This window comes from Lissotriton helveticus, chromosome 9 (genome assembly GCF_964261635.1).
Source record: "Lissotriton helveticus chromosome 9, aLisHel1.1, whole genome shotgun sequence".
Classification (NCBI taxonomy): domain Eukaryota; kingdom Metazoa; phylum Chordata; class Amphibia; order Caudata; family Salamandridae; genus Lissotriton; species Lissotriton helveticus.
In genome coordinates, this window is record NC_136070.1 from 439,424,666 (window position 1) to 439,450,195 (window position 25,530).

General features: G+C 43.7%; 1 protein-coding gene across 2 annotated transcripts in view; it reads left to right on the forward strand.

Annotated features, from left to right (window-relative positions):
* TRMT61A (tRNA methyltransferase 61A) overlaps nt 1–25,530 on the forward strand; it is a 221,810-nt gene that overhangs the window by 111,808 nt on the left and 84,472 nt on the right. For both annotated transcript variants that reach the window (XM_078662076.1, XM_078662075.1), the window contains exon 3: nt 4,122–4,388. In XM_078662076.1, coding sequence (XP_078518202.1) covers nt 4,122–4,388 — 267 coding nt within the window. The remainder of the gene's footprint in view (nt 1–4,121; nt 4,389–25,530) is intronic.

Genomic DNA, 25,530 nt, shown 5'->3' on the forward strand with positions numbered 1-25,530 from the left:
TAGACAAATGCACAGGCATGACGATCCCGCACACATGGGAGGCATGCTTACTTGGCCTGTATAAGCGGACTTCATTAAACAAAGCCCCCTCTCGATTCTGGGACCTTGCCCTCCTCACAGCAAAAAGATTGCTCACGAAACACTGGAAGAGAGCTACCCCACCGCTACCAGAACACTGGCACACATCCCTAGACACCTGGGCGAAAGCGGAAAGCACCGCCCTCCATAACGAGGAAACGGCAGGCCTCCGTCAGTTCCCGATTGCGCAATTCTGGGACACAATGCTCACCTCTTTTCACAAGGAATACCTTCTCACGCAAACCACGACAGGAGTCGTCCACCCGGACAACACCGACGATGCACCCCCTGTACATATTCCATGAGGACACATCTGATGACGCCCCCACCATCACGTCCTCCCCCTCACGCCTGATATCCGTAATGATGGGCGAGCTCCCACCCCCCAGGCCATGCCCACTTCGTTAGACACTTCTGAGTATCACCCACGCTCCACATGACGCCGCACCCACACAAAGACGCACACATCTTACTCCAGCATCAGCTGACCATATCCACCCCTTCCTGATTTCCCCTTTATGTCCCCTGTTCCCTATCCTCCCCTCCTTCCCTTGATGTTTATTTCGGAATTTATATCCTTGTTACACAAATGTGGTTTGAGAAGTTTGTGATGGAAAATGTAGCCATGATGTATGAAGCAAGAAAACCAGTGCATTGGGTGCTAGGCCCCGTATACATGACAGACATCTTTGAGATGTAATACTATATGTATTGTACTATTCATGCTTTACTTCTCCTATACCCCTAATAAAGGATATTTAAACAAAAAAAAATGGTATTAGTAATCACTTTAATATTTTTGACATAAGTTGAAATTATCCCATGATTTAGGGGTATCAGTCAACTGTATTTCCAGCTCCGTTGTTCTGGTTAATGGGTTCTTCTGGCAGGTGTGACTGTTTATTTATGGATATATGTTTTTTGACCGTTGATACCAAATATATGGAATATCCAAAATGTTTAGATGGGTTCTCGCTGTGCTTGCCCCCCTGCCCCCTGGCTGTGCTTGCTCCCCTGCCCCCTGGCTGTGCTTGCTCCCCTGACCGTGCTTGCTCCCCTGCCCCCTGGCTGTGCTTGCTCCCCTGCCCCCTGGCTGTGCTTGCTCCCCTGCCCCCTGGCTGTGCTTGCTCCCCTGGCTGTGCTTGCTCCCCTGGCTGTGCTTGCTCCCCTGGCTGTGCCTGCTCCCCTGCCCCCTGGCTGTGCCTGCTCCCCTGCCCCCTGGCTGTGCCTGCTCCCCTGCCCCCTGGCTGTGCCTGCTCCCCTGCCCCCTGGCTGTGCTTGCTCCCCTGCCCCCTGGCTGTGCTTGCTCCCCTGCCCCCTGGCTGTGCTTGCTCCCCTGCCCCCTGGCTGTGCTTGCTCCCCTGCCCCCTGGATGTGCTTGCTCCCCTGCCCCCTGGCTGTGCTTGCTTTCCTGCCCCCTGGCTGTGCTTGCTTTCCTGCCCCCTGGCTGTGCTTGCTTTCCTGCCCCCTGGCTGTGCTTGCTTTCCTGCCCCCTGGCTGTGCTTGCTTTCCTGTGTGTGTATGTGGCTCTGGGTGTGTATGTTGCTCTGGATGTGTATGTGTGTGTGGCTCTGGGTGTGTATGTGTGTGTGGGTCTGGGTATGTGTGTGTGTGTGGCTCTGGGGTGTGTGTGTGGCTCTGGGTGTGTGTGTGTGTGTGTGGCTCTGGGTGTGTGTGTGTGTGGCCCTGGGTGTGTGTGTGGCTCTGGGTGTGTGTGTGTGTGTGTGTGTGTGTGTGTGTGTGTGTGTGTGTGTGTGGCTCTGGGTGTGTATGTGTGGCTCTGGGTGTGTGTGTGTGTGTGGCTCTGGGTGTGTGTGTGGGGCTCTGTGTGTGTGTGGAACTCTGTGTGTGGGGCTGTGTGTGTGGGGGGGGTTGTGTGTGTGGGGGGGCTCTGTGTGTGTGTGGGGGGCTCTGTGTGTGGGGCTGTGAGTGTGTGTGTGTGGGTCTGGGTGTGTGTGTGTGTGTCTCTGGGTGTGTGTGTGTGGCTCTGGGTGTGTGTGGATCTGTGTGTGTGTGGCCCTGGATGTGTGTGTGTGTGTGTGTGGCTCTGGGTGTGTGTGTGTGTGTGTGGGGCTCGGTGTGTGTGGGGCTCTGTGTGTGTGTGTGTGTGTGTGGCTCTGGGTGTGTGTGTGTGGGGCTCTGAGTGTGTGTGTGTGGGGCTCTGTGTGTGTGTGTGTGGGGCTCTGTGTGTGTGGGGCTCTGTGTGTGTGGGGCTCTGTGTGTGTGGGGCTCTGTGTGCGTGTGTGGGTGGCTCTGTGTGGGTGTAAATGCAATAGGTCATGCATTTGCGAGCGATTAACCTATTGGCATTGTAAATGACAATGCCATTTATTTAACGATTAAGCTATTGGCAATGTAAATGACGATGCCATTTATTTAACGATTAAAAAAAAAAGGCTTTAGCAGTGCCAATAGCTCTACCTTTATATAATGCCGAGACCATTGCATTGTAAATGCTTGTTACATATTGGAAATCTCGCTATCCCAAAAGTGCAGTCCCTGAGGGTATGCCTGGGCTCGTCCAAATCCATACCTTCTCAAATAGACTTGTTTGTCAGTGCTTGAAATTACTAAAAAAAAATTAGAAATCAGGGATCACCTGGCTACAGTGTCTCAGGGAATAGTAAAAACCAGACGTGACTGTTTCAATGATTTTCTCTCATAATTCCCGTTGAGTTCCTACTTAGACTTCAGGCTATTCAAAATCAAGCAACACATATTGTCTCCGAGACCTAACGGAGATTTCTTATGTCACTAGTTCTTTGGTCGGTTACACTGGCTTCGTTTGAAATTGTATGATCTGTTTTAGAGATTTCTGTTACACACAAGGTGGTGTATGATAACTCTCCAGACTGTTTAAACAAGGACATCAAATTCTGTCAGCTGCTTTGAAAGCTTCGTTCGGAAGATAAGACCCTTTTGGTGTGCCGAAGATTGGAGTGTGTTTGAGCAAGTTATAAAAGCTCTTTCTTCCACTCAATCAAGTTTTGGAATAATTTGGCTGAGTCTGTTAGGAAGAAGGGTGAATATGTGGGGTTTCATATATGGACCAAAAGAACTTTTTTTTTTTTTTGGGCCCGCTTACTCTCTGACACTTTAGGTGCTTAGGTTCCTTTTTGGAGTTTAGAGCAATATATGTATATATACATTTTCAAATTCAGAGTTATTGCCCAATTTGGACTAATAGCATTGCCACAGATGGGTGAAACTCTTGCTTACATATGGCATAGTCTTGGAGAAAATATCCCCGTACATTCTTTCCAGTTTCAAGGCTGCTTTTATCTAACCATTCCCCACATTGACCCCATTGTGAAACTTGAGTCATACATCTGCACACTCCACCAGGAAGGACCTATGTAAATGCTGTTACTAAGAGATTTAAGGGGGAGTTAAAATCTGAAGGAGCGGTGGACTGTTTGGGAGGGCTCACGTTAGTGGTTTAATTTATTCACTGCTTTATTTGAGTGCTCTCTTGGCTCCAGCATGTACTTCTGTTTTCACTCCATGCCCTGCACCTAATGTTTCCAACCAACCCACTCATACTGTAAATCCTGTCTCAGCCATTCCTATCTCATGTGCCTTGGTGTGATGACATTGTATTAATGTTATGATAAAGAGCCAGGAAACAATGGTGAGCACCAGTAAAATATGTAGACACAGTTGAGGACTGCTTGAAAACTGTCAATTTATTAGCTGGAATGTGAGTAAAAAATGGACTGCAGCAAATGCTGAAAAAATGTTACATTGTGCTTCGGGTTCATTGAAAAACTAGGTTCTTCAAAGTTTCTAAAACATTTAAAAAATCTGTATTTATTAACATAACTGGAGGAAGCTTCCAGCAAGTGTTTCTTTGCATAAGTAGTCATACGCGCTACATCTCGTACCTTTTTGTTGGCCAGTTAAGAATGTACCTTATGATTGTGTAATGTGTCCCAATGTTGATTTCTTATTAGTTTGACATTGCCAATGAATCTCTTGTGGATAAAGTGTTTATTTTCTCAATGTCTGTGTTCATCTTCTAACCTGTGTGTTTCTGTTCTTAGGCACAGGAAGTGGATCTCTCTCTCATGCTATTATACGGACCATTGCGCCCACCGGGCATCTGTACACCGTCGAGTTCCACGAGCAGAGGGCAGAAAAGGCAAATGAAGAGTTCAAGGAACACAAAGTTGACCACCTGGTGACGGTCAAGAACCAGGACGTGTGCCAGAACGGGTTTGGTGTCACAGATGTCGCAGACGCAGTGTTCCTTGACATTCCTTCTCCATGGGAAGCTATTGGTCATGCAAAGGATGCCTTGAAAATCAAAGGTAATTGTGCAAGTAGATCACGTGGTCTGTATGACGCAGTAAGAGCAGGTTGTGCTTGTCCTCATATTGGGCCGTTTTAATGCTCCGGTGCAGTGTATATGTATTTGCACTTAAAGTGTTGGCCTCAGACAACTGACTGTAATGCAAATCAGTGTATGCAGATATTTGTTTGTAAAAAAACTGCTTTCCACCCACAGTGGTTACCATCTATGAATATGGAGCAGGGTTTTGAAGTGTGTTTTTGAACTGCAGAAAATGTATTATTTCAATCCGCTGAATATGTAACTGCATGGGAACGTGTGGGCGAAAGCTTAGGGCTATGTACTTTTATTTTCATTCAGTGTTATTTTTCATTCCTTTAACCCCTTCTTACATCTAGCATATTCGGGAACAATATAGTAAATGTTCTTATATTCAACCAGAAATATTCTCATGCTTTCTGTTTTCTGTTTTATCTTTATTCCGGCAATATTAACTGCCTTCGTTTTTCTTCTAATGGATACAAGTTGTTTTGCACTTGTGGTCGATCTCTTTAGGGAAATTAGCAATTGGTACTATCCTAGCGATCTCCTGTTAACTCTTTGTTCAACTCTAGGGTCTTCAGATAGTTGTGTTGATTAGTGAGGAGGAGAAGGAAGCTCTGTTTGTGTCTGCTGATAAATATATCAGTTAGTGAAAGGGAACAGAAATGTGCCCCTGTCTCTTCAGTCCCCTAGGATGGAGTGCCAAGAACACACCAAGTCAGAGCATAAACATACACCCGTATATAGTGCTACTGACAGCAGAGCAATCCCTTACTTGGTTGGGTTCAGCCTCGCACAGTGCACACAGCATAGCACTCTCACTTGTCACAGACAGCAGAACTACACCGCACTGGCAAGTCCGAAGAGCGATTGCTCACTTGCCAGAAACAACAGAACGATGCCTCACGTTTGTCAGAGCAGTCCTTTACCCAGCTGACAGGTCTCTACCTCAAAGCAGACAGCAGAGCTTTCCTTAGCTTTTTACAGATGGCTGCGCTATCACTAGAGTGTCATAGACAGTAGAGTTACCCTAATCTTTCACAGACTGTAGAGATATCCCCACTGATTAGACAGCAGATTTGTTTCTTGTTCTCCTCATCATCCTGGACAGCTACATACTTGACTGATTGTCCTTTTACTGCTCTTTCTACATCCATCCATTGCGTTCTCAGAGATGATCCCGTACACCACAATACAGCCACAGCATAGATACAGGCTTAATGGGGGGTTGTAAGACCCGAACCCTCTAAAGAGCACCAACCTTGATTATTAAGTACATAAGTGTGATTCATTCTGGTTAGCTAGTAGTGCTGTAAGGTCTGTCCCTGCCCTTCGAACTGCCATTGTAGGGATAATCCTTGCGTTACATGCACACCACCTACACTTAGTTGGGCCAGTGGAAGGTTACAATGGTCTTTCCCCCAACCAAAAGAGACATGCCCCTGCATAAAGTCGCTGCATGGGGAGAGGAGTTGGCCTAACGGCTAGGGCGCTCGACCTCGGACCTGGGGATCTGGGTTCGAGTCTCGGTAACGACGCCAAAAACCTCCTGTGATTCTGGGCAAATCACTTAATCTCCCCGTGCCTAAAAATGAATGCGTGTCCTCATGTAACGTAACTGGTGCTATGTAAAGCGCTCTGATACCTGATTCAGTTCGGGTCTAGTTCGCGCTATATAAAACTCTGCAAAAAATAAATAAATAAATAAATAAAGCTCCAAGAGGGAAAGTAATTGTTTGTCACGGTGCTATCTAAATACTCCAAGCATGTTAGGAAATCCACATGCTCTTGGTAAGGGGGAGCAGGGATAACAATATGGGGACACAGGTACAGGGAGTATATGGGGGTGTGGGGCGAGGTGGATTGTAAGGATATTGCTGCATTGAGCAGATCACAACTACAGAGAGACTTACTTACCTTGGCAACCTCGACAGCAAATGAAAACTCTTACTCTAGAATTGCACAGATCACAAACCCTGAAACAACATAAAATCTCACATCAGTGCCATGAGCCCACTACAACCCACACACCGACTGAAACAAACCAAGAACACCTATGAAAGTACTGCACAATATCCCCCATGAAGAACGAAAGGAATTTAGATCCCAAAATGATCAACTGACACTGCTGACATAAGTTAGGCGGAGGGTCAAACTGCTGCCTCCCCCACAGTGACAAACCTAAAAGTCTCACACTTTCACTAGTTTGGTCGCCAGGTCACAATGAACTCCCACATCTTCAGAATGCGACTGCAGGAAACTCCAAAATGAAAAAGATACAACACTATGTTTGTCATGACCCTCTGTGGGCAAAACCATCGCCTCAATCAAACCCATGCTTGTGCAAGTAAAAGCTCCATATGGCCAGGCAATTAGCAGACGTGTGCTATAGTAAAAACCGCTAAATAGAATGTCACATAACGACAATATTTACTTTCAGTTCTTCCATCAAGGTCCTTGGCCTTAAACTTCCTATTTCGAAAGGTTGGTAACAAAAATAATATCAATGCACAGTTTGCGGAGTCTGGAGACTCGACATTTAAAGAAAATAACCCAGGCATAAGGCTTTCTCATCAGTCGACCAAAGTCAAAGACTGTAGAGCCGAACTGTGCCTTTCACAAACATGCCTTTTACTTTAGTGATAAACAATATTGTAGTTCTCAAAGTAGCTCTAGATGTCTGTTTACGCAAGGCATACTAATTCACAAAGCTCTGCTTGACGCCATTTTTCATGAAAGTAAGTGTTATAATGAGCCTTACCTAAACGGTTTGCAGTCCTGGGAGGAATGGCCCTTTAAAATTTCTGTGGTGCTAGAAGTACCGTAAGTCACTGTACTTAATTAAGAGAAAGTACTATTTGAAATCTGTTTATAGCGTACAAAAATGCTAAGAATATTGTTCTAAATTAGTAACTGTCATTGCACCTTAGAAGCTTAGAAGTGACCTTATGATGTCTGGTGGCAAGGGCGTGAAGCAGATTATCGATCAGGCATTATAAAGTGCCTAATTTGAGACAGTGGTTTCCGGTGCTCAGCACCGGCACTTAAGACAGTCTGCCACATGGTTGGCTGTTTGCCTGATTTAGAGTGAGCACAGTAACAGTTGTTTACTAAATCAATATTTGTTAAAAATGACTAATACCTGCCGCCCTTGATAATCATATAGCTTTGGGGGCCGGGAATAGTCTGAACTGTCACACTTGTACGAGTGTGATGGTTAGTAACTGATTTGGTACTCATTGGTAGCGCTAGCAGGGGCAATTGGCCGTGTGGGCTGCAGTGGCCTCCTGAGTAGGGCTCTGGCACTTAATATTTTACAAATTAAGCACAAGCTTTCTATTTCCAATATGAATGATTTACCTTAATCATGCTGATTGAAAATTACCTTGCTCCTGTGTCAGTAAATGCAAGAATAATGACAGTCTTCTTTTTCAGAAAGGACGACTTAATTTGTAACGCTTCATTTGCACCGATCAAAAATACTGAGTTTGCTAGCACTTCATTGGCTAAAGTTAATTTTTCTCATTTTAGTGAATCAGTGAAATTCTCACAAAACATTAAACAATGAAGTATTTATGCATATTTGATGTACAGAATATTTATGTACCGCAGCTTTGCAGTCGGATTTGTGGAAAGGATAAATTCCTCTTCATATGTTTGTTTGCCTCTTGTGCATTTTGTGTCAGAAGGGTGTCTGGACTAAATGGACAAAAGCTGCAGATGAAGAAACCTCATCTATTATATAGTCCGGTTTTAATTTCCTTCATTAAGGAGCTCATTCTGACTTGGACACAGCTTAGACCCAGTCTGTTCGCATTTGTTAGACATTCTTTCACTCTCTGCCTCAATACTGTGCCTCATTAATCTGCAGATAAGATTTTGAAGTGAGGGTATTTACTTAAAGTTGATGCTAAAGTGGTTTTAAGGAGTGAAACGGTAATTCAGGTTGCTGTAGCTACGTGATAAAAGATATTTGCTAAAGGAGTTGTAATAGACGCACACGTTTGTTTCACATCATAGACTGAACTGTGAAGTGCTTAATTTTGCCTATGGTTTCAATGTTGCAGGTGGATCCCACCAGCGCTCTTTTTTTGGTGACCAGCTCTTATTTTTCTTCGACAGACTTTGATCCAGAACAAGAAAAAGAAAAGAGAAAAACACAAAAGGGGGAAGAGGGGAGGAAAATTAATAACAAAGGGAGAAAGCAGAGATGAAAAATAACTTGCAAGAGGGAGATAATGGGGCACTGATTGTCTGGTGGTGGATTAAAGAGGCATGAGGTGAACTCAAAACTAGGCAGTCTTGGGATTCGACACCCTGACCTTCAGTGGCACTAGCCGCTGGCTTCTGAGCAAATCTTTGGGCTCCAGCACTTACTTTTTTTTTACAATTTTACGCACTGCCTGGCACTGCCTGTCATGAAAAATATCACCAGTTTGTCACCCAAAACTTGTGGATAATATACTTCCCTGCAGCGTCTGTTTTTTTCACCATGCTCATCTTGCTAGTGCTGTATTTGCATACTAGTCCAATAATCCCTTTTGCGTGCAGAATTCTCCCTAGCCAAAATAAGAATGTATGATGCATTTAGCTATTTTTTTCGATTTAGTCTATTTTTATACCACTCCAGAGGTTTCCTCTAAAATGGGATGAATTGTAATGGACCCTCTTCTTTTAGCTTAAAAGTTTTTTTTCAAATTTCTCACTAGATATTTGAAAATAAGTATTATATCAAATACCAATAGACCGTGCATTTACATTTTAAATTACACTTTTCTGTGCAAAACCGAATGAGGCAATAGAACCTGCCACTGTGCAGAACCATTTCTGATCTTCCTGCAACCTACCAGACCACCCTTCTTGGTGGAAAGATGGAGGAAGGTAGGCCGTTGCGGAATCTCTTGTTGGCGAACAGGGCAAGCACAGAAAGTTACTTGCAGTGATGACAAATGAAATAACGAAAGGAAGGTGAGGAGTGAGTAAATATGGGCAAAATATGAGTTACTAAGGGGAGTGCAGTAGATTGCGAGAGACATTGAGAGAAGGATGAGGTCAGAAAGCAAATCTGTTAGGGAGATGGAGAGAACCCTTCATGCCGAGTTAAAATGAAAGAACTAATGGGATAGTTAAAGAGTTCAATGATTGAAAGAATGATCTAGATGAAAGTGGAAATAGATTGTGAACGCCGTTTCGTGAAAGACAGAGGGATGCAAGATGTAATGGGGGCTGGGTTACCATTATGAAAAAAGAGCTGCATGATTGAATGGGAGAAGGTGAGACGAAACACTGAGGATGGGATAGGGAAAACAAATGGAGGCGGAGACGAAAAAAGGAGAAGAAAGTATACAAAAAACTCATTAATGCAGCCGGGAAGGTTCTATGACAAGGATTCATGCGAATAGCAACAAATGTTATTGTGGGGGGTGTTTTTTATTGTTCTTCTATTGTTTAGTGTGTTCAGATTTATGTCGTTTATGCCTGCGCATCTTTAGGTCTGAACTTGGCAGCGCATCTGCTGTCTGTTCAAGGCATTGTGTGTGCACTCTATGGGCTTTCAGCATGCCCATCGTTTTTCATTCGCTCCTTAGTGTGCAGTTGTAGTCTGGAGGGCAGCTGAAGCATTACAATTAAAACTGTCCTCCATTGAGACCAAAACAAATGTCCAAACATAGTCTTACAGCCTGCGCGGCTACTTCGGAGTCCTTGTTTCCTTTCTTTGAAGGCTACTTGATTAAAGCCTTGTTCTTGCATGCCTGTGAATGGGCAAGTGGCCGGTTGGGTCAGACCTGTGCCTGGTGACCCGAATTTTCTTGCCAAGCACCCCTCTGGTGAGTTGACCAGCAAGCTGAATCCGAATTGATTTTCCACTAATCCTCTTAACAACAAGGAATCCAAGATAAATGAGAAGTTTTTCAAATGCATGCTTTCCTGTGCCTGTCTAGTTTTACAATCTGTTAATGCTGTTTGTTTACTGGGTTGCTAAATACATTCCCTCTAGGAGTGGCCAGGGAGATCTTGCTGGTAGTCCCAGAAGATGTCTTTGGCTCAGACGATTAATTTTCAGACAGGATGCAGCCAACAGGGATGTGGAATTCCTATAGCCGGACTCCCAGGACATATTGTTTTGGGGTCAAGGGCAACACGTTTTCATGTCTATTTTGTCCTTGGGACAAGTAGGCCCAACCCCCTTACAGCACAAATCCTTTGTCTGCCAGTTTACATTACCACATTATGGACCTGGGAAAGGCATTGCCTGCAGTTAAGGTAATATGTGTGTCCATGTGTTAATACTGTTTAAACTTGTATTTATGGCTCATTAGTGCAAAGCCTTTATTATTTGGGTGAGCGCTCGAAGTAAATGTTGTAAGCTCAGACTGTACTACTGACAGTGGTTCCAGTATAAAAATGTGTACACAGGTTTTCAATGTTTAGCAATATGAGGCTATGTATAATGCTCCCAGAATGCTCTCTGATTAGATGCAAATATTTGTGGAAGCTTGAAAGCAAGATTGATGATTCTTTGCTTTCCAGTTAAAATGTCCATAAGAAAAAGGCAAAAACATTTCGCTAAACTACTGTCACATTTTAGGTACCATCTCTTTGCAGAATCATTTAGTAAAATGTGTTGATGTATGATAGCATTTCCTAAATATATTCATAATACAAAATCAGTGTAACCAGTTTTAATAAGATTATGGGAAACATAAAAAGAATAGGTAAATCCAGTAGGTCTAAAATTGTTGGTCAGCCTTTTGGTTTTGCCAATGTGTGACTTGTTTTGGTATGGTTTTTGTAAAACCTTAATAGTGTGGGAGCTGGTCGGCTCTCACCATTACAGCAAACATTGGCAAAACCAAAAATAGTTTTGTTCTTAAAAAAAGCACACATTGCCACAGTAGTACCTGGCACTGAACAAAACGACTGTGTGTCATTGCTTCTTGTGAAAGAACAGAATGCTGTCACTTACAGTGAAGCTAGCCGATAGACAGAGAGTCAGAATTTCAATAAACACAACAGGTCATAGTTAACGCCAGACGTAATTTTTGGCCCAATTATTAAATAAAGTCTCAAAGTGCACCCATGTCCTTGCATTAAGTCAGATATACAGCTTTCGTGAATTCACAAGACTTTACAGAAATAAGCCAAGGAATAGTACTCCTAGAAAATATTTGTGAACTACATTTTAGCATGAGCAAATATGCAGGTGTAAATTTGCTTATGCAAAAATCTGAGTATTGCAAGTTCACTTTTCTTCCAACCTCTTTTTTTTTTTTTCGAAAATCTGGAAGAAGTTTTGTGTTTGCCATTGTCAGGAGTAAATTTCCAACCTTTCTCAGTAAAGGAAACGATTAGAGAAGAGTTGGTGAAAACCCTTTAAACATGCAAGTTTGTAGGCTTGCACAGTCACAAAAGGGCATTCCAACCCTGGAACTGTTGCTTACCATTACCTTCAGCCCCAGTCTATAGATCTGCAGAAATGTGGCAACATAAGGGAACTGCTAGTATTCAAACCCTACTTTGGAAGGAGCCCTGTCATAATCAGAGAGGCCATTTCAGCGCTCTGATATGAGATTGCTGCCATAATTTATTGCCACATTACATGGCACAAAAAGGACAAGTGGATTTTGTTACAGGACAAGTAGATTTATGAAGCAACCTGCCCTATGGACAAGTAGATTTTTTATTACTTTCCAGACCCCTGAGCTAAAAATATCATTACATGAATGAGTTTCCCAGAATTTTCTGGCAAGTCCTCTCATGTATATACCCTTTGATAGGTATTTTTCGGTGAGAAGAAAGCCTCTGCGTAAGAGCACTTAGAGGACAGTAGAGCAATGGCACATTCCTTGGGACTTCTGACTCCTGCGCGAATGTTCCCTTATAAATGCAGAAAGTCCAGGAGCTATTCCAGAAGGCTATCGTGTAGATGCAGTAATCTTTCCCAACCAGCGCAGCAGGCATCCGAGTCCTTAACCCTTTGAGTGCTGGCCACGTTCAACGGACGTTGCGTGCACTACCTCGGTAGTGCTGCACACGTCCGTTGAACGTCGCCGCCCCGCCCGCGCAATAGAACGTTCCGCACCAGCGTGGAACGTTCAGCGCAGCGGAGGGGTTAAGAGCTGTGGACATGGGTCGGACAGGCAGCGTAAAGACCTGCAGGAGCATCGGACCTCCAGTTCCCCTTACCCTGCTACAATGGCCACTAAACAACTTTAATTTGCAACAACAGTTTCAGCCAACTGAGCATATTGGGACCTAACCCAAATGTATTCTTAATTTCAGGCATGTTGTTGTAATCAAAGTACTGTCAACGGTCCCACTGGCCCATGACATCACATTAGAACCAAAGGTTAATCACAGAGATGTGCAGTCCCAGCCTAGCCAGAAGAGCCTAAGTACAATATAACACATGTATTTCCACCCAAGATTATCAAAGGCCTTTTCAAGGTCCAAAGCAAGGCAAGCTGAGTGCAACAGGAAGATGTGGCAACCCCCAAGTTTTGATATAATCACTTAGTATTTAGGAAGGCACTTCTTACTGGATAAATGCTCTGTTGTCAGTATGGGTCAAATCTGGAAGGCCTAGCAGCAACCTTGATGCTAAGGTCTGCTTAATAGTTTGTAGTGTTTCCTTGGTTTGGTAATGGTCTTGGAGATGCTGTAATGGGCAGGAGGGATAATATCCATGTTTAAGCTGCCTTACTGTATAACTAATCTAGTTTTGGTACCAGTAGGGTAGTATAAGAGTTAGAAAACTCAATGGGCAAACCTTCTAGGCCTGGTGTTTTGCTGTGAGCCATTTCTTTAATTGTTTTACAAATGTCTTGTTCTGAAACCTGTTCTTCCATAGCTATTGTATGGGTAGGGGCAATACTCGGAAGTTTCAAGCCATCCAAGGAGCGATAGTCGTGATGGAGGCTAAAGTATGCGCCTGTATGGTAAGACAAGGGAGCAGTCTTCCTGTTTACTCAGAGTGGGTATTGGCCACCTATGCATTATCATCAAAACACCTCATCATTTCTTTTATGGAGAAGCTGATTGTACTGGTTTCGAGATGTTAGAGAGTCCTCCTGCTTACACAATTTGTGCTCCCGAGTTTTAGAAGCCCCTACTGCGGTCTGTATACACCACCCGCTAATGATACCTTGAAATGCCTCTCATTCTGTCAATAAACATTCATCATTTCTCTCTTTTATTGCACAGTAAGTCCTAATACCTTCCTTGACCTCACTCCTAATTGCTTGGTCCTCTAGCATTATTGTTTGTAAGTTCCATTTTGGGACAGGGGGCTGATGCATGCTAACAAGCAGAGCATTATCATGGGGCACAGTTTTGCACAGGCATTCAAAGTGGGTCACAATCGTCTGCACAGTGCGGCGGAAGAGCATGCGATCCAGTCTTACATGTAGGTCATGTGGTGGAAAATAAAAGGGGTATTCTTTGCAGCTGCATTCCTAGCATGCCAGCCAGCAGATAGAGATGAAAGTAAGATCCAGTGTGCTAATGGGTTGTCATTTTGAGTCATGGAGGGCTAAGCAGGAGGGGTATGACCTGTCTAAATGAACATTTAAGGCACACATAAAGCAGACACCCAGTCATCACGACAAGTGTGCCCCTTTCTCCAACATAGTAGTAAATTTGGGAAGGAAGCGTGGCTGCTTAGGTTTCGGGACATTAATGTTGCCCGATAGTACTACGGTGCCATAAAGTAGGCCTTCTGCCAAGACATATCGCCCTTCCTTATCTGCCACAGTTGATCGGCCTGAATAGGACCCCCGGTCACACACAATTAGCACTCACTTGACGTAGGAAGAAAAAAATTTGTAACAGCATTGTTCCCTCCTTCACTTCTGGTATTTAGGCCCTTCTATTTCTATTAAATGGGATTTCTGAATGAATGTGCTATGATCAACCTTAAGTTACAGAGAAGTGTAAATATATTGCGTTTTTTACTCATGGTTCTCATTCCCCAGACGGTCAAGAGAATCGTTTTATTGACTGGGGCTATTGTGATTGAATTGTAGGTGCTTATTGGGGGGGGGCATATGGTATATAGCTGTAAGGGTAAACAGTACTGCCGAACTGCCATGTAGTAGGAATCCTGTGCCCTGGTGTGCATCAGAGCCTTATTTTGGAAATATTCCAACTCCCTTTCCCGGGACTGAATGTGAGCGCCCAGGCTTACGTGAAAAACATGCAAGGTACCAAACAACACTTTGTAGCCTACCTTTTACCAATACATATACATATGTGAGTCTGTGCAGCCCATACTAATTTCTCACTGCAACATAAAGGAATTTGAGCATTGAAGGACATCGAGTTGGGGTGAGCAGTGTAGCAAACAGTACAACATGCAAGGTGTTGAAGACTACAATTTCATAGCAGAGGCCCATGGTTTAAGCAAACAAACTTCCATCATGAACCATCGAAAAGTGAACAGGTGCCATACTTAAAATAAATAAATAAATCACAGCACATCAAGTCAATTATCATTCTACCTAACAATAGGTGACGAGAGGAGAGGAATGCTTGCAATACGTCTAACAACTGGCAGTTGTTAGGAGTAGCATTCCAGGCCATCGTTCGTCTGCCCCCATCCCTCCACCCCCCATTTCTCCTCAGATTAGAGCCTGCCATTTGCAAATAAGTCTTGGTCTTACTCCAATAGGAATAGTCCAGCATGAATTGGCAAACTAGGTCCTCTTTGTAATCGGGTAACCAAAGACTGGTTTTGGCCCGATTGAACTTCTTCATTCAGGTGTAGTTTGGTTGCTATGACATAGTGAGCAAGGGACCCAGATCTGGGCATACTCTTTACCATTTATGGTGTTACATCAAGCACACAAAACGTGATGGGAGGAATGCTAGCAATTGGTCTTAACACTGGAAATCACCTGTGGTAGCATTCCAACCCATCATTGTTTTAACCACTGGCTAGTGACCCAACACCCTCTGTTGTAATACCCCAAAATCTGCCCTACTGAACCCATTCTTCTTCCTCAAGCCCAGCCTAACTCAGACTCAAACCTAGACTTTTCCTTTCTCTGGAGTGTAAAATAGTATAAATACATGTATCTGTTCAAAGTACTTTAGATTGAAATCTAATTCTGTAATCAGTCTTATTTCAAATAACAAACTTCTAGAAATGTCCGCTTCCAATTCAGTTAACCAGGCCTCATTTACTTTATCAAAATTATTCTCACATTCCACTTCACAATGTAGGAATAGGTGCAACATTCTGACAGTAGGTAAGAGAATATTTCTTATGATGATTGTTATTTTTAAATGTATTTTTTAAATTCTTTATTAATTTTCTTCAGTAAAATCCAGATTGGTTAGACAAAAACAGAAATCCATATTAACTCTAGGTACCCCACCCCCCACCCACACACGAGAGAACACAATTGGTACGAATGTCAGAATTTAACATTGATTTAAGCAATAAAAGACAAGAAAAGAAGAGAAAGCAAAAGGGTGAAAATTAAAACAAAGCAAAATTTACATAGCAGAATAATAAGCAAACTAATATTTTATCTTCATTCATTCAAAAAAGACCAATTCAACAAAGGGGCCCAGATGGCCAGTCCTTTCGTTCTCCCCTTACGACCTGCTCTGGCATATATAGCTTTTTCAAATCTGAAAATTGACGAGCCTTCCCAACCATTGTTGTCCCGTCGGAGGGATAGGGTCAAGCCAGTGCGTGGCTATACACAGCCTAAAAACTGTACAGGCAACAAATAAAAAGATGTAATTTGGATTCCGAGGGTGAGCATCTCCTATCCCCAATACAATCAATTTAGGTGTCCGATCAATTTCAGTGGCAAGAATACTTGTTAAAAAACTTTTAACCCTGTTTTCAAAGTGTCAAGTGTCGGACATGTCGCAAACATGTGAACGAGATCTGCTGCTGGTTGCTGGCAGTGGGGGCAAGTAGACCCGGCTACTCGGCCCCATTTAGCAATCTTAGAAGGTGTTATATACAGATTAAACCACGCTTTGTAATATTGAAGTTATATATTTGTTGCCATAAATGATGTCTGCGCTATAAATAATGAGTCCTCAGCATCCCCGGTATTGATCTCTAATGCATTTTGCCACCGGTCAACGTATTTAGTGAGATCATCGGGTACTAAGTCAGACAAGAGTTTGTGAAGCCCCCCCCAGCGAACTAGTCTTTAATTAGTAACTCCATTACCGGTACTTTGAAAAAGCCGGAGGTTCCTCCAAGTTTTTTAGCTAAGGAATCTCTTACTTGGAGATATTTTTAAAATTGTCGATTATCCAGCCCATATTTGTCCCTGATGATATCAAACAGAAGCATATCACACCCACTTATAATATCTCCAATTGTTTGAATTCCATTATCGTACCATTGCTTCATATATCCATCATTAAGGACATAGGGCAAGAGATTATTCCTATATATAGGGGTGTTTGCATTAAATCGGCCCAGTCCTAGCCTCTTCCGGACTACGGTCCAGACCTTAAATGCACAGATTATGGTCTTAAATCTGACCCGCTTATAATAATTGAAGTCGATATGTCATAGCAGACACCCCTTAGCTTCAGTGCCCAAAATCATTTCAAAAATAGGAACAGAGGACCTATCTCTTATAGACTCATTCTTTTCATTAAGCAGTATCTCCATATTCTGCAACATCGTAGCCCAATGATATAATTGAAGGTTAGGGACTGCCCACCCACCCCTTTCAATGGGTAGCCTTAACAGTCTTAAGGCTCTGAAGGGCGGCAATTAACCCAAATGAATCTAGAAAAATGTTGGTTCATTAATTTAAGCCAAGAGTTACTAATCGACAAAGGAATGGCCCTAAAAAATATAATACCTTTGGAAAAAAAATCATTTTAATAATATTACATCTGCCCACAAGAGTGAGTTTCAAATTCTCTAGGCGAGCGAATTCCGTTTTAAATTTACCGATTAAAGGGTTTAAGTTGTTGTCCATAATTTTAGATGCATCTGAGTCAATTTAAATCCCCAAATACACCACCTTTTGGACCACACGTGTATCGTTTATCTGAGAAACATTCCGACTCAAAATCTGTGTTTTATTTTGATTTAAACGATAGCCGGCAAGTTTCCCATAGACCTCGGCTACTTTTTCGATTTCTTTTACAGCAATCTTGGGATTAATAAGTGACTATGGCTAAGTCATCGGCATAAGCCAATATTTTCGTGTAGCCCCCAATGCACTGCACACCTTCAATCAAATGGTTGGCTTCTATCTTCTTAATCAAAGGGTTTATATAGACATCTCCCCCATAATAGATATACGAGCTGTGGGGCTACGATACATTGATTTTAATGCAGAGATATATTTTTCCCCTATTCCTCTATCCTTAAGCGTTGCCCTTAAAAACGGCCAGGAGACCGTATCGTTCGCCTTCTCCGCATCTAGCAGAATAAGACTAATAGGGTCCCCTGTGATGCCGGCTGCATCTAATAAGGTGATAACGCGCTGAATATGTTCTATCGTACTTCATCCTTACACAAACCAATGCTGAGTAGGTGACACTAATTGCTTGATTATAGCTGCCAAGCGAGCTGCCAGTATCTTTGCATATATTTTAATGTCGCTGTTTATCAAAGTAATAGGCCGGTAGGACCCCATTTCTTCCGGTGGCTTTCCTTTTTTTGGGAATATGACTATATTGGCGGCTTCCCAGAATTTCGGGACCCCCAACCCATTCTGGGCATTCAAAAATACTTGTTTCATAATTTCTAACAGTGATGGTGCAAAAGTCTTCTAAAATTCTCCCGGTATTGAATCCGGGCCAGCTGCCTTACCCCCAGACAGTGAGCTAATGGCGTCCTGAATTTCTTCTATTGATATGGGAGATTCTAGAGCTGTTTGCTCCTGTTGAGTAAGTTTCTCCCTTAAAAAGGTATCCAAATTTATTTATTTTTATTTATTTATTTGAAAAGTTTTACAGAGCGCGAACAAGACCCAAATGGGTATCAGAGCGCTGTACAGAACAGTCTTCAGCCATTATACAAAACAGAAAAAAGGAGGTAAGTAAGAGTACATATTGTGGGAGAACATTCAAGAGTAACGAGTAGGGTGTATCAGAGGTACCATGTTTCACTCAGAGGAAAACATCATACAATAGAAGGAACCAAGATATGCGATCGAGGAATAATAACAAAAGGGGATCAAGCAAAAATCAACAAATGATGCAGTAAAGGAGCTCTCAAAGGACTGGGACAAAACAAATGCAAAGAAGGTAAAGACATATAGAACATCAGTGAGAGTACGTCAAGAATTTGGTTATTAACAAAAACACCCGAATATGATCAGTTCTATTAAAGTTCGTACATTAGTAGTCTTTTGAACAGTTTTTTAAAGGAAGTAGTAGAAGGATTTGATCTGATCTCGGATGGTAAGGAGTTCCAGATTCTAGGAGCAAGGCCGATGAACGCACGGTTGTACGATCTTTTCTTTTTGAATCTTGGTGGCTTCAAGAGAAGGATGGACGTACTTCTGAGGGTCCTGTTAGAGCCTGATAGCTCAAGTTTATTTGCTGGGTAGTATGGGGTATTGTGGTGTATGCGTTTATGAGTCAGACAAGCACGATATTTCCCTGGGTGGTGCGTTGTCGAGTACGCATAGCCAATATCTGGCCCACTTTTTCACCGCATTCATATAACCTTGAGTGCCAAGCAGTATACTTCCCTGCCACTTTAGTTGCTGAAGCTTCTGTAATAACAGATTTAGAGACAGCTACTCTATTTTGAGCCTGTTCAATGTCTTGATTGCTAGAGATAGCTTGAATCAGTCGGGTTTCCGCTATATTTAATTTCTGGTATTGCTCTTGTAGAAGTTGTTTCTCTTTAGATTGTGCAGCCCACCCAAACCTAGTTGTTTCCCCTCTGATCTCGACTTTCAGTGTATCCCATATAATCTCAACCGATGCACTTCCTTTGTTTTCTTCTAAGAATTGTGGAACCCACTTGTTCATATGATGCCGGTATTCGTTGTCGTATATTAACGCTCTATTAAATGTCCAGCGAGGGATAGAAGATCTTTTAATCTGTACCAAAATCTCCAGAACTAACAGGTTATAATCAGGCATTACCCGTGGGTTTTTCTGAATGCTAGCATTGATTAATAGTTGTTGAGATATGAAGAAATAATCGAGTCTAGCATGAGTCTGATGTGGGGCAGAGTAGAAAGTGTATCCCACATCATGAAAATTCAATTTGGACCAGGCATCAGAGAGACCGTGGGTTTTACACAGGTTTGAGACTGCCTTAAATACCTTGGGTTTACATCCTGTATAAAAACTGCCACCTATTACTCCAGTGTGATTACTTAAGTTTATATTGACATCCCCACAGATGATGACAGGGAGGGGCCAACCTACCAATTCGACATTCAGCCTTTTAAATAAAGTTGGATCGTCTAACACAGATCCTTATATAGAGCATAAAGTTAAGTCTTGGCCACCCATACCACATTGAGTAATAACCCATCTACCGAACTGGTCAGATTTGGAGCGTGAGAACCTTAAGCCAAGATTCTTCTTTGCTATAATAGCCACCCCTTTAGTGTGAGATCCTTGAGTAGTAGCTGAGACTAAATGATGTCCTTCGAGCTCGCTAACCTTAGCCCTGCCAGCCTCGATATTGGTCTCTTGGAGACAAATTATATCAGCCTTCAAATATTGCATATCAATATTGATCCTACGTTTTTTCGAGGGATTATTCAGACCGCAGATATTAATGGATGCTATCCTTAACTTATTCAACCCCATTTTTGACAAGAGAACAAATTATCCATTCTGCCTTCCTTCCAATCTTCCGTTATCATCAATACAAAAATTAACAATTCTGACATCTTGCATACCACCCAAAAATTAAGTAAGAAACACCCCTCCCCCCCCCTTGTGTGTCCCAACCCAACTATTCCAAGGCAAAAGAGGTCCAGTGACCCTCGTGATGCCTCCTGCATGAAGGTGCAGTCCCCCCGCTGCCCATCCAGTTGGTCCTATCTAAATAAAGAGAGCAAAGAAAAGACGAAAGCGCCCCCCACCCCCTCCATAAATCCCCTCACCAGTGCTGGATCCCATAGATCCCGTTATTGGATCCTGTTCAATCACATAGATAAACACATTTTAAAAAAAAAAAGGAAAAAACAAAGAGAAGCGAGAGGAGAATATTATCTACTAAGAAAATCATCCCTTACTTCCCTCCCCCTCCGGTCCCGCTGGGACTGTAGCCCGGAAATATCGTTCAAGTAATCTTGAGCTTGAATTTCATTCGTGTGGTGCCTTTGTAAATGATTTTAAGCCGTGCGGGACGGGGAAGGAATGCCTCTGCTCCGATCTTCTGAAATGGAGAAATTAACTGGTAGAGTTTCCATCTTCTCTCTACAGTATCGTGAAGTAGTGTGGCTCACTGGTTAGAGGCGGCAGACCCGAGAGCAGAGGACGGCCCGGGACCAGGGTTCGATTCCCGGCGCGGCAGGTTTCTGGACCAGGGTCAGCGGACTCGATAATTCTCTCGCCTCGGTGCCCACTCTGATCAGCGATCACACTCGGCAACTCTGGGCATTAGCTTGCCTCATCTTCACTAACTGCCCCACCAGACCGCCGGGGATGCCTGGTCTCACCCTGGAGATACCCATTAAGGGACCATCTCTCAGGGAAGCCAGGAAGGGTTTCGCAGCGGTCGAAGCGCCTTGGGACCCTACGGGTAAGTAGTGCGCTATATAAATGCCTATACATTTACATTTACATTTTACATTTACAGTACTGTGACAGAAGTCTGGCCTGACGAAAAAGGGAAATCCTTTTGCCGAACGTCGAGATTCAGGCCTAGCTTTGTCAGATACAGCCTGGCGCAGTAAGAAATTGCCGAAGAAGATTAAAATAGCTCTGTGTTTGAAGTCGGTGTGACTGGGATCATGTTTCTTTTTAAGCATTAGAGGGAAGTGGTGGACCCGCTGAATTTCCTTCTCCCAATCCCACTGCCCGAGTTCTGGGAAGCCCTCTCTCATCAGACGCAAGGCAAAGCCTCTGATATCATTCCCCTCAGCAAATTCCAGGATACCAAGAAGTCTTAAGTTATTGCGACGCTGACGATTCTCGAAATCCTCGACATCGGTCATTCGTGCTTTATTTGAGAGGGTGTGGCGAGTTGACGTCTCAGCACTTGTTTCTAAAGCCACCACCCGTTCCTCTAGAGCAGTTGTTCTCTCCGTGATCTCTATGCAAGATTTATTAATTTTACGGATTGCACCCTGGTGTTTATTAGTTGCAAGGTGAGCGCGTTTATGTTCTACTCTAGCCTTCCCTTGTATTTGTTTGAGGGTGGCGTAGATCAGAACCATTGATGGGGGAGTCTCACTGGCATAATCAGGCTTTCTGATGGTTTTAGTATTCCCAGTCTCACAGTCAAGCTTGTTTGAACAGACTTTTTCACCCACTAACTCCGTAGTTGAATAGTCCCACCGAAGCTGGCTGTGATCAGATCCCGATTCCCCAGACCCCTCAATTGTACCGCTAATTTGAGACTTTTTTCTTTGTTTAGTTAGGCAGGGTAGTCATTTTTGGATGCTGGGGTTAGAGAGAGGGCTATCAGATGCGGAGTTCTCCAGCTCCGAAATATCACTTGTATTAGACAATTCTGAGTCCTCGTTAAGGGAGAAGAATTTTTCTCCATATTCTGGTGTCCGTAAGCCTTCTTCAGCTGTATCAGCTATAGCAATTGGTGGTGGGTGGGAGGGTATAGCTGATTTATCTGCTGTATTATCTGCTACAGGTACTCCCCCCTACCGAAGCTGCAGACTTATCTATATTTACATCCATAACAGCGACAGCATCACTCCCCCCCTAAATTTGCTGGAGTTTCAGAATCTCCCCACTCTACCTGCTCTGGGGCAGGACCAGTCCAATCCTCCCCCTTAGTGGGACTGACCTTATCATCTTTGTCCATAGTCACAGTATCCACATTCGTATTTGTTCCAGAAATTACATCAGTTCCAGGTTGCTGTTTCCCCCCCGATCCCGGGGTTGTCGCCTTTGCAGCATTCCTCAGCTTAGTAGCTGGTTTCCCCAGCCCTGCAAACATCCCAGGAACTGTTTGTGGCTTAGTGACCCCATCGCTTGCGCCGACTTGCTCCTGTGTCTTGCTTCTGGCAGTTTCCGCTACATGTCCGGCCGCGGGAGTGACGTCCCCGGGTTTCCCTCCATGCAAGGTTTTCCTTGAGCTGCCCGCTCCGCTGCCGTCTCAGCTTCAGTGCTGACAGCTGCGGGTTTCTCCAGCTTGTCCCGCCTAGGCTGCCTGGGAGCCATTGTGCTCCTCTTCCCAACCAATCCTGTCTGGACCAGTACCACCGCTGCTGCCGCTGCCGTAAGCAAACCTGAAGCTGCTCTGCCCAGTTCGCCGGTAAGTGACGCGTTGGGCCGCGGGGGTATTATTCTTCTCCCCCGTATCCCTTCATAGTAGCGACTACGCACCGCTACCGTCCGGATCCAGTAACTGCTATCCATCAGAGAGAAATGGGGGTTTATTGTGGAGTGTTCAGTGGAGGACTTTACGCCATACTAGGAGCACAGAACGAGCGGCGCCCGCAGCCTTCACACAGCCGCCATCTTGCCTCCTCGATGATTATGGTTTTTAAAGCAATTTTCGCATAACCTTTGCACTGTCCTCTCCATTAGGGATTACTGCCTCTAGTATTATGACCGTTTTCTACCTTTCATCTTGTATTTGTATATAAGGAATTCAAAAGATTCCATTGGCCATCGACTCCAGTCGTTCTTATTGTTTATAACCACATCTGTTCATGACTTCCCATGCAACAGCTCACTATTAAACCGATGGTTATACTAAAGCAAAAAATGTTTATACAAATAAAATAGTTCCCTTCAACCTCTGCAAAGATGTATTTGGAGCAATATGGCATGTTGAACTTTAAGAAGGACATTTTGGCTCTTAAAAAGTTGTTTGTACATGGCAATAAAATTAAAGAAAAAGGACCAATAAAAACGTTTTTCAAGTGACACCACCCAGGAACACATTCTTTACCATCCCTAAACCAATTATGGAAGGTCTTTAAAACAAAAGCTTTGTGCTCATTCAAGAAAGCCAAAAATCCACATTAACTGAGATGTAACTCAGACCTAATGAACATACCGGCCGTCTTGTGCCTCTCCCTGAAACAAAAACAAAAAAACGCAACCTCCCAAAATCCTGAATGCTTTGGAGGAAGCGTTGTTCATTTTGCAAAGAGTCTAATATTCTGGGCAACAAATGCAACACGTGGTATTTATTTACCCCATACATTTGAATCTGTATGGTTTGTGCAGGGATCATTGAGCTAGCGAAGTAGCTTGTTTTTGGTGTTTTTTGGTGTATTGAAAGGAGCTGAGTTAAGGGGGGCATGATGCTCTGGGAAGGGGATGTAGCGTGACGTCCGGGGCGGCAGACTGTTGGATGGGGAGCAGCAGTCGGGGGTTGGCGTTTTCTCCCTGTGCTAGCTGGGGGAGTGTAAAAATAGCAGAAAATTGCGGGTGATCTAGCAATGGACTCCGATTGTTTTCTGCAATGCTGGTGGGCTTTTTTCGTGTGTTAGTTGGATGTGACTGATGGCGTGGGAACTGTGGAGCTATGTTGAATTTGTGGCATGCTGCCGACGTGCCAAGCCATTGCAAAAAAAACCATGAATTGCGCATCTGCGAAATTGAAAGCCACCACGCTAATTGAAACATGATACAAACCACATGGCGCCCTGCACGCCGCTGCTCGCTCCTGCAAAGTGGATGCCACAACACACACAAGTGTCAGAAAAGTGCAGACTTATTCAACAAGCATTTACAATGCAATAGGTCTCGCAGTTGTTAGAGTTTGAGCTATTGGCATTGTAAATGGCAATGTCTTTTATTTATGTGTTGGTTTTTAAAACATAAATAAAAGGCATTGTCATTTACAATGCCAATAGGTTAAACTCTCGCAAATGCGAGACCTATTGCATTGCAAATGCTTTTTTTTATGTAGTTGTCTGTGAAGTTCCACTTGCAAGTCATGGAGCACGCCCAGGTCAAGCAGAATCTGTGGTGTTTCTAGACAACTGAAACAGCCAATTGTTTTATGGCCATTTCTTGCAGGGGCTTCACAAAAAACAACCACGAGGACTGACAGGGGAGACCCCTCAGCAATCCTGCATATTAATGTTTTAGGAGAAAAGATAGTTGCAAAAAAATACTAGGCGTGACCGTCTGGACAAGATTGGACAAAACCAAAGAAAAACAGCAGTCTTTTCCACGTTTGGGGTGTCTTTAAAGCCCTAGCCTAGCAACATTTTAACTGCACTCTGCATCTGCACTCTAAATCTGCACTCTGCACTCTGAATTTTGAATCTGCACGCTGCACTCACACTCTGCACTCTGAATCTGCACGCTGCACTCACACTCTGCACTCTGAATCTGCACGCTGCACTCACACTCTGCATTCTGAATCTGCACTCTGAATCTGAATCTGCACTCTGAATCTGAATCTGCACTCTGAATCTGCACTCTGAATCTGCACTCACAATCTGCCCTCTGAATCTGCCCTCTGAATCTGCCCTCTGAATCTGCCCTCTGAATCTGCCCTCTGAATCTGCCCTCTGAATCTGCCCTCTGAATCTGCCCTCTGAATCTGCACTCTGAATCTGCCCTCTGAATCTGCACTCTGAATCTGCACTCTGAATCTGCACTCTGAATCTGCACTCTGAATCTGCACTCTGAATCTGCCCTCTGAATCTGCCCTCTGAATCTGCCCTCTGAATCTGCCCTCTGAATCTGCCCTCTGAATCTGCACTCACAATCTGCACTCACAATCTGCACTCACAATCTGCACTCACAATCTGCACTCACAATCTGCACTCACAATCTGCACTCACAATCTGCACTCTGCACTCACAATCTGCACTCACAATCTGCACTCTGCACTCACAATCTGCACTCACAATCTGCACTCACAATCTGCACTCTCAATCTGCACTCTCAATCTGCACTCTCAATCTGCACTCTCAATCTGCACTCTCAATCTGCACTCTCAATCTGCACTCACAATCTGCACTCTGAATCTGCACTCTGAATCTGCACTCTGAATC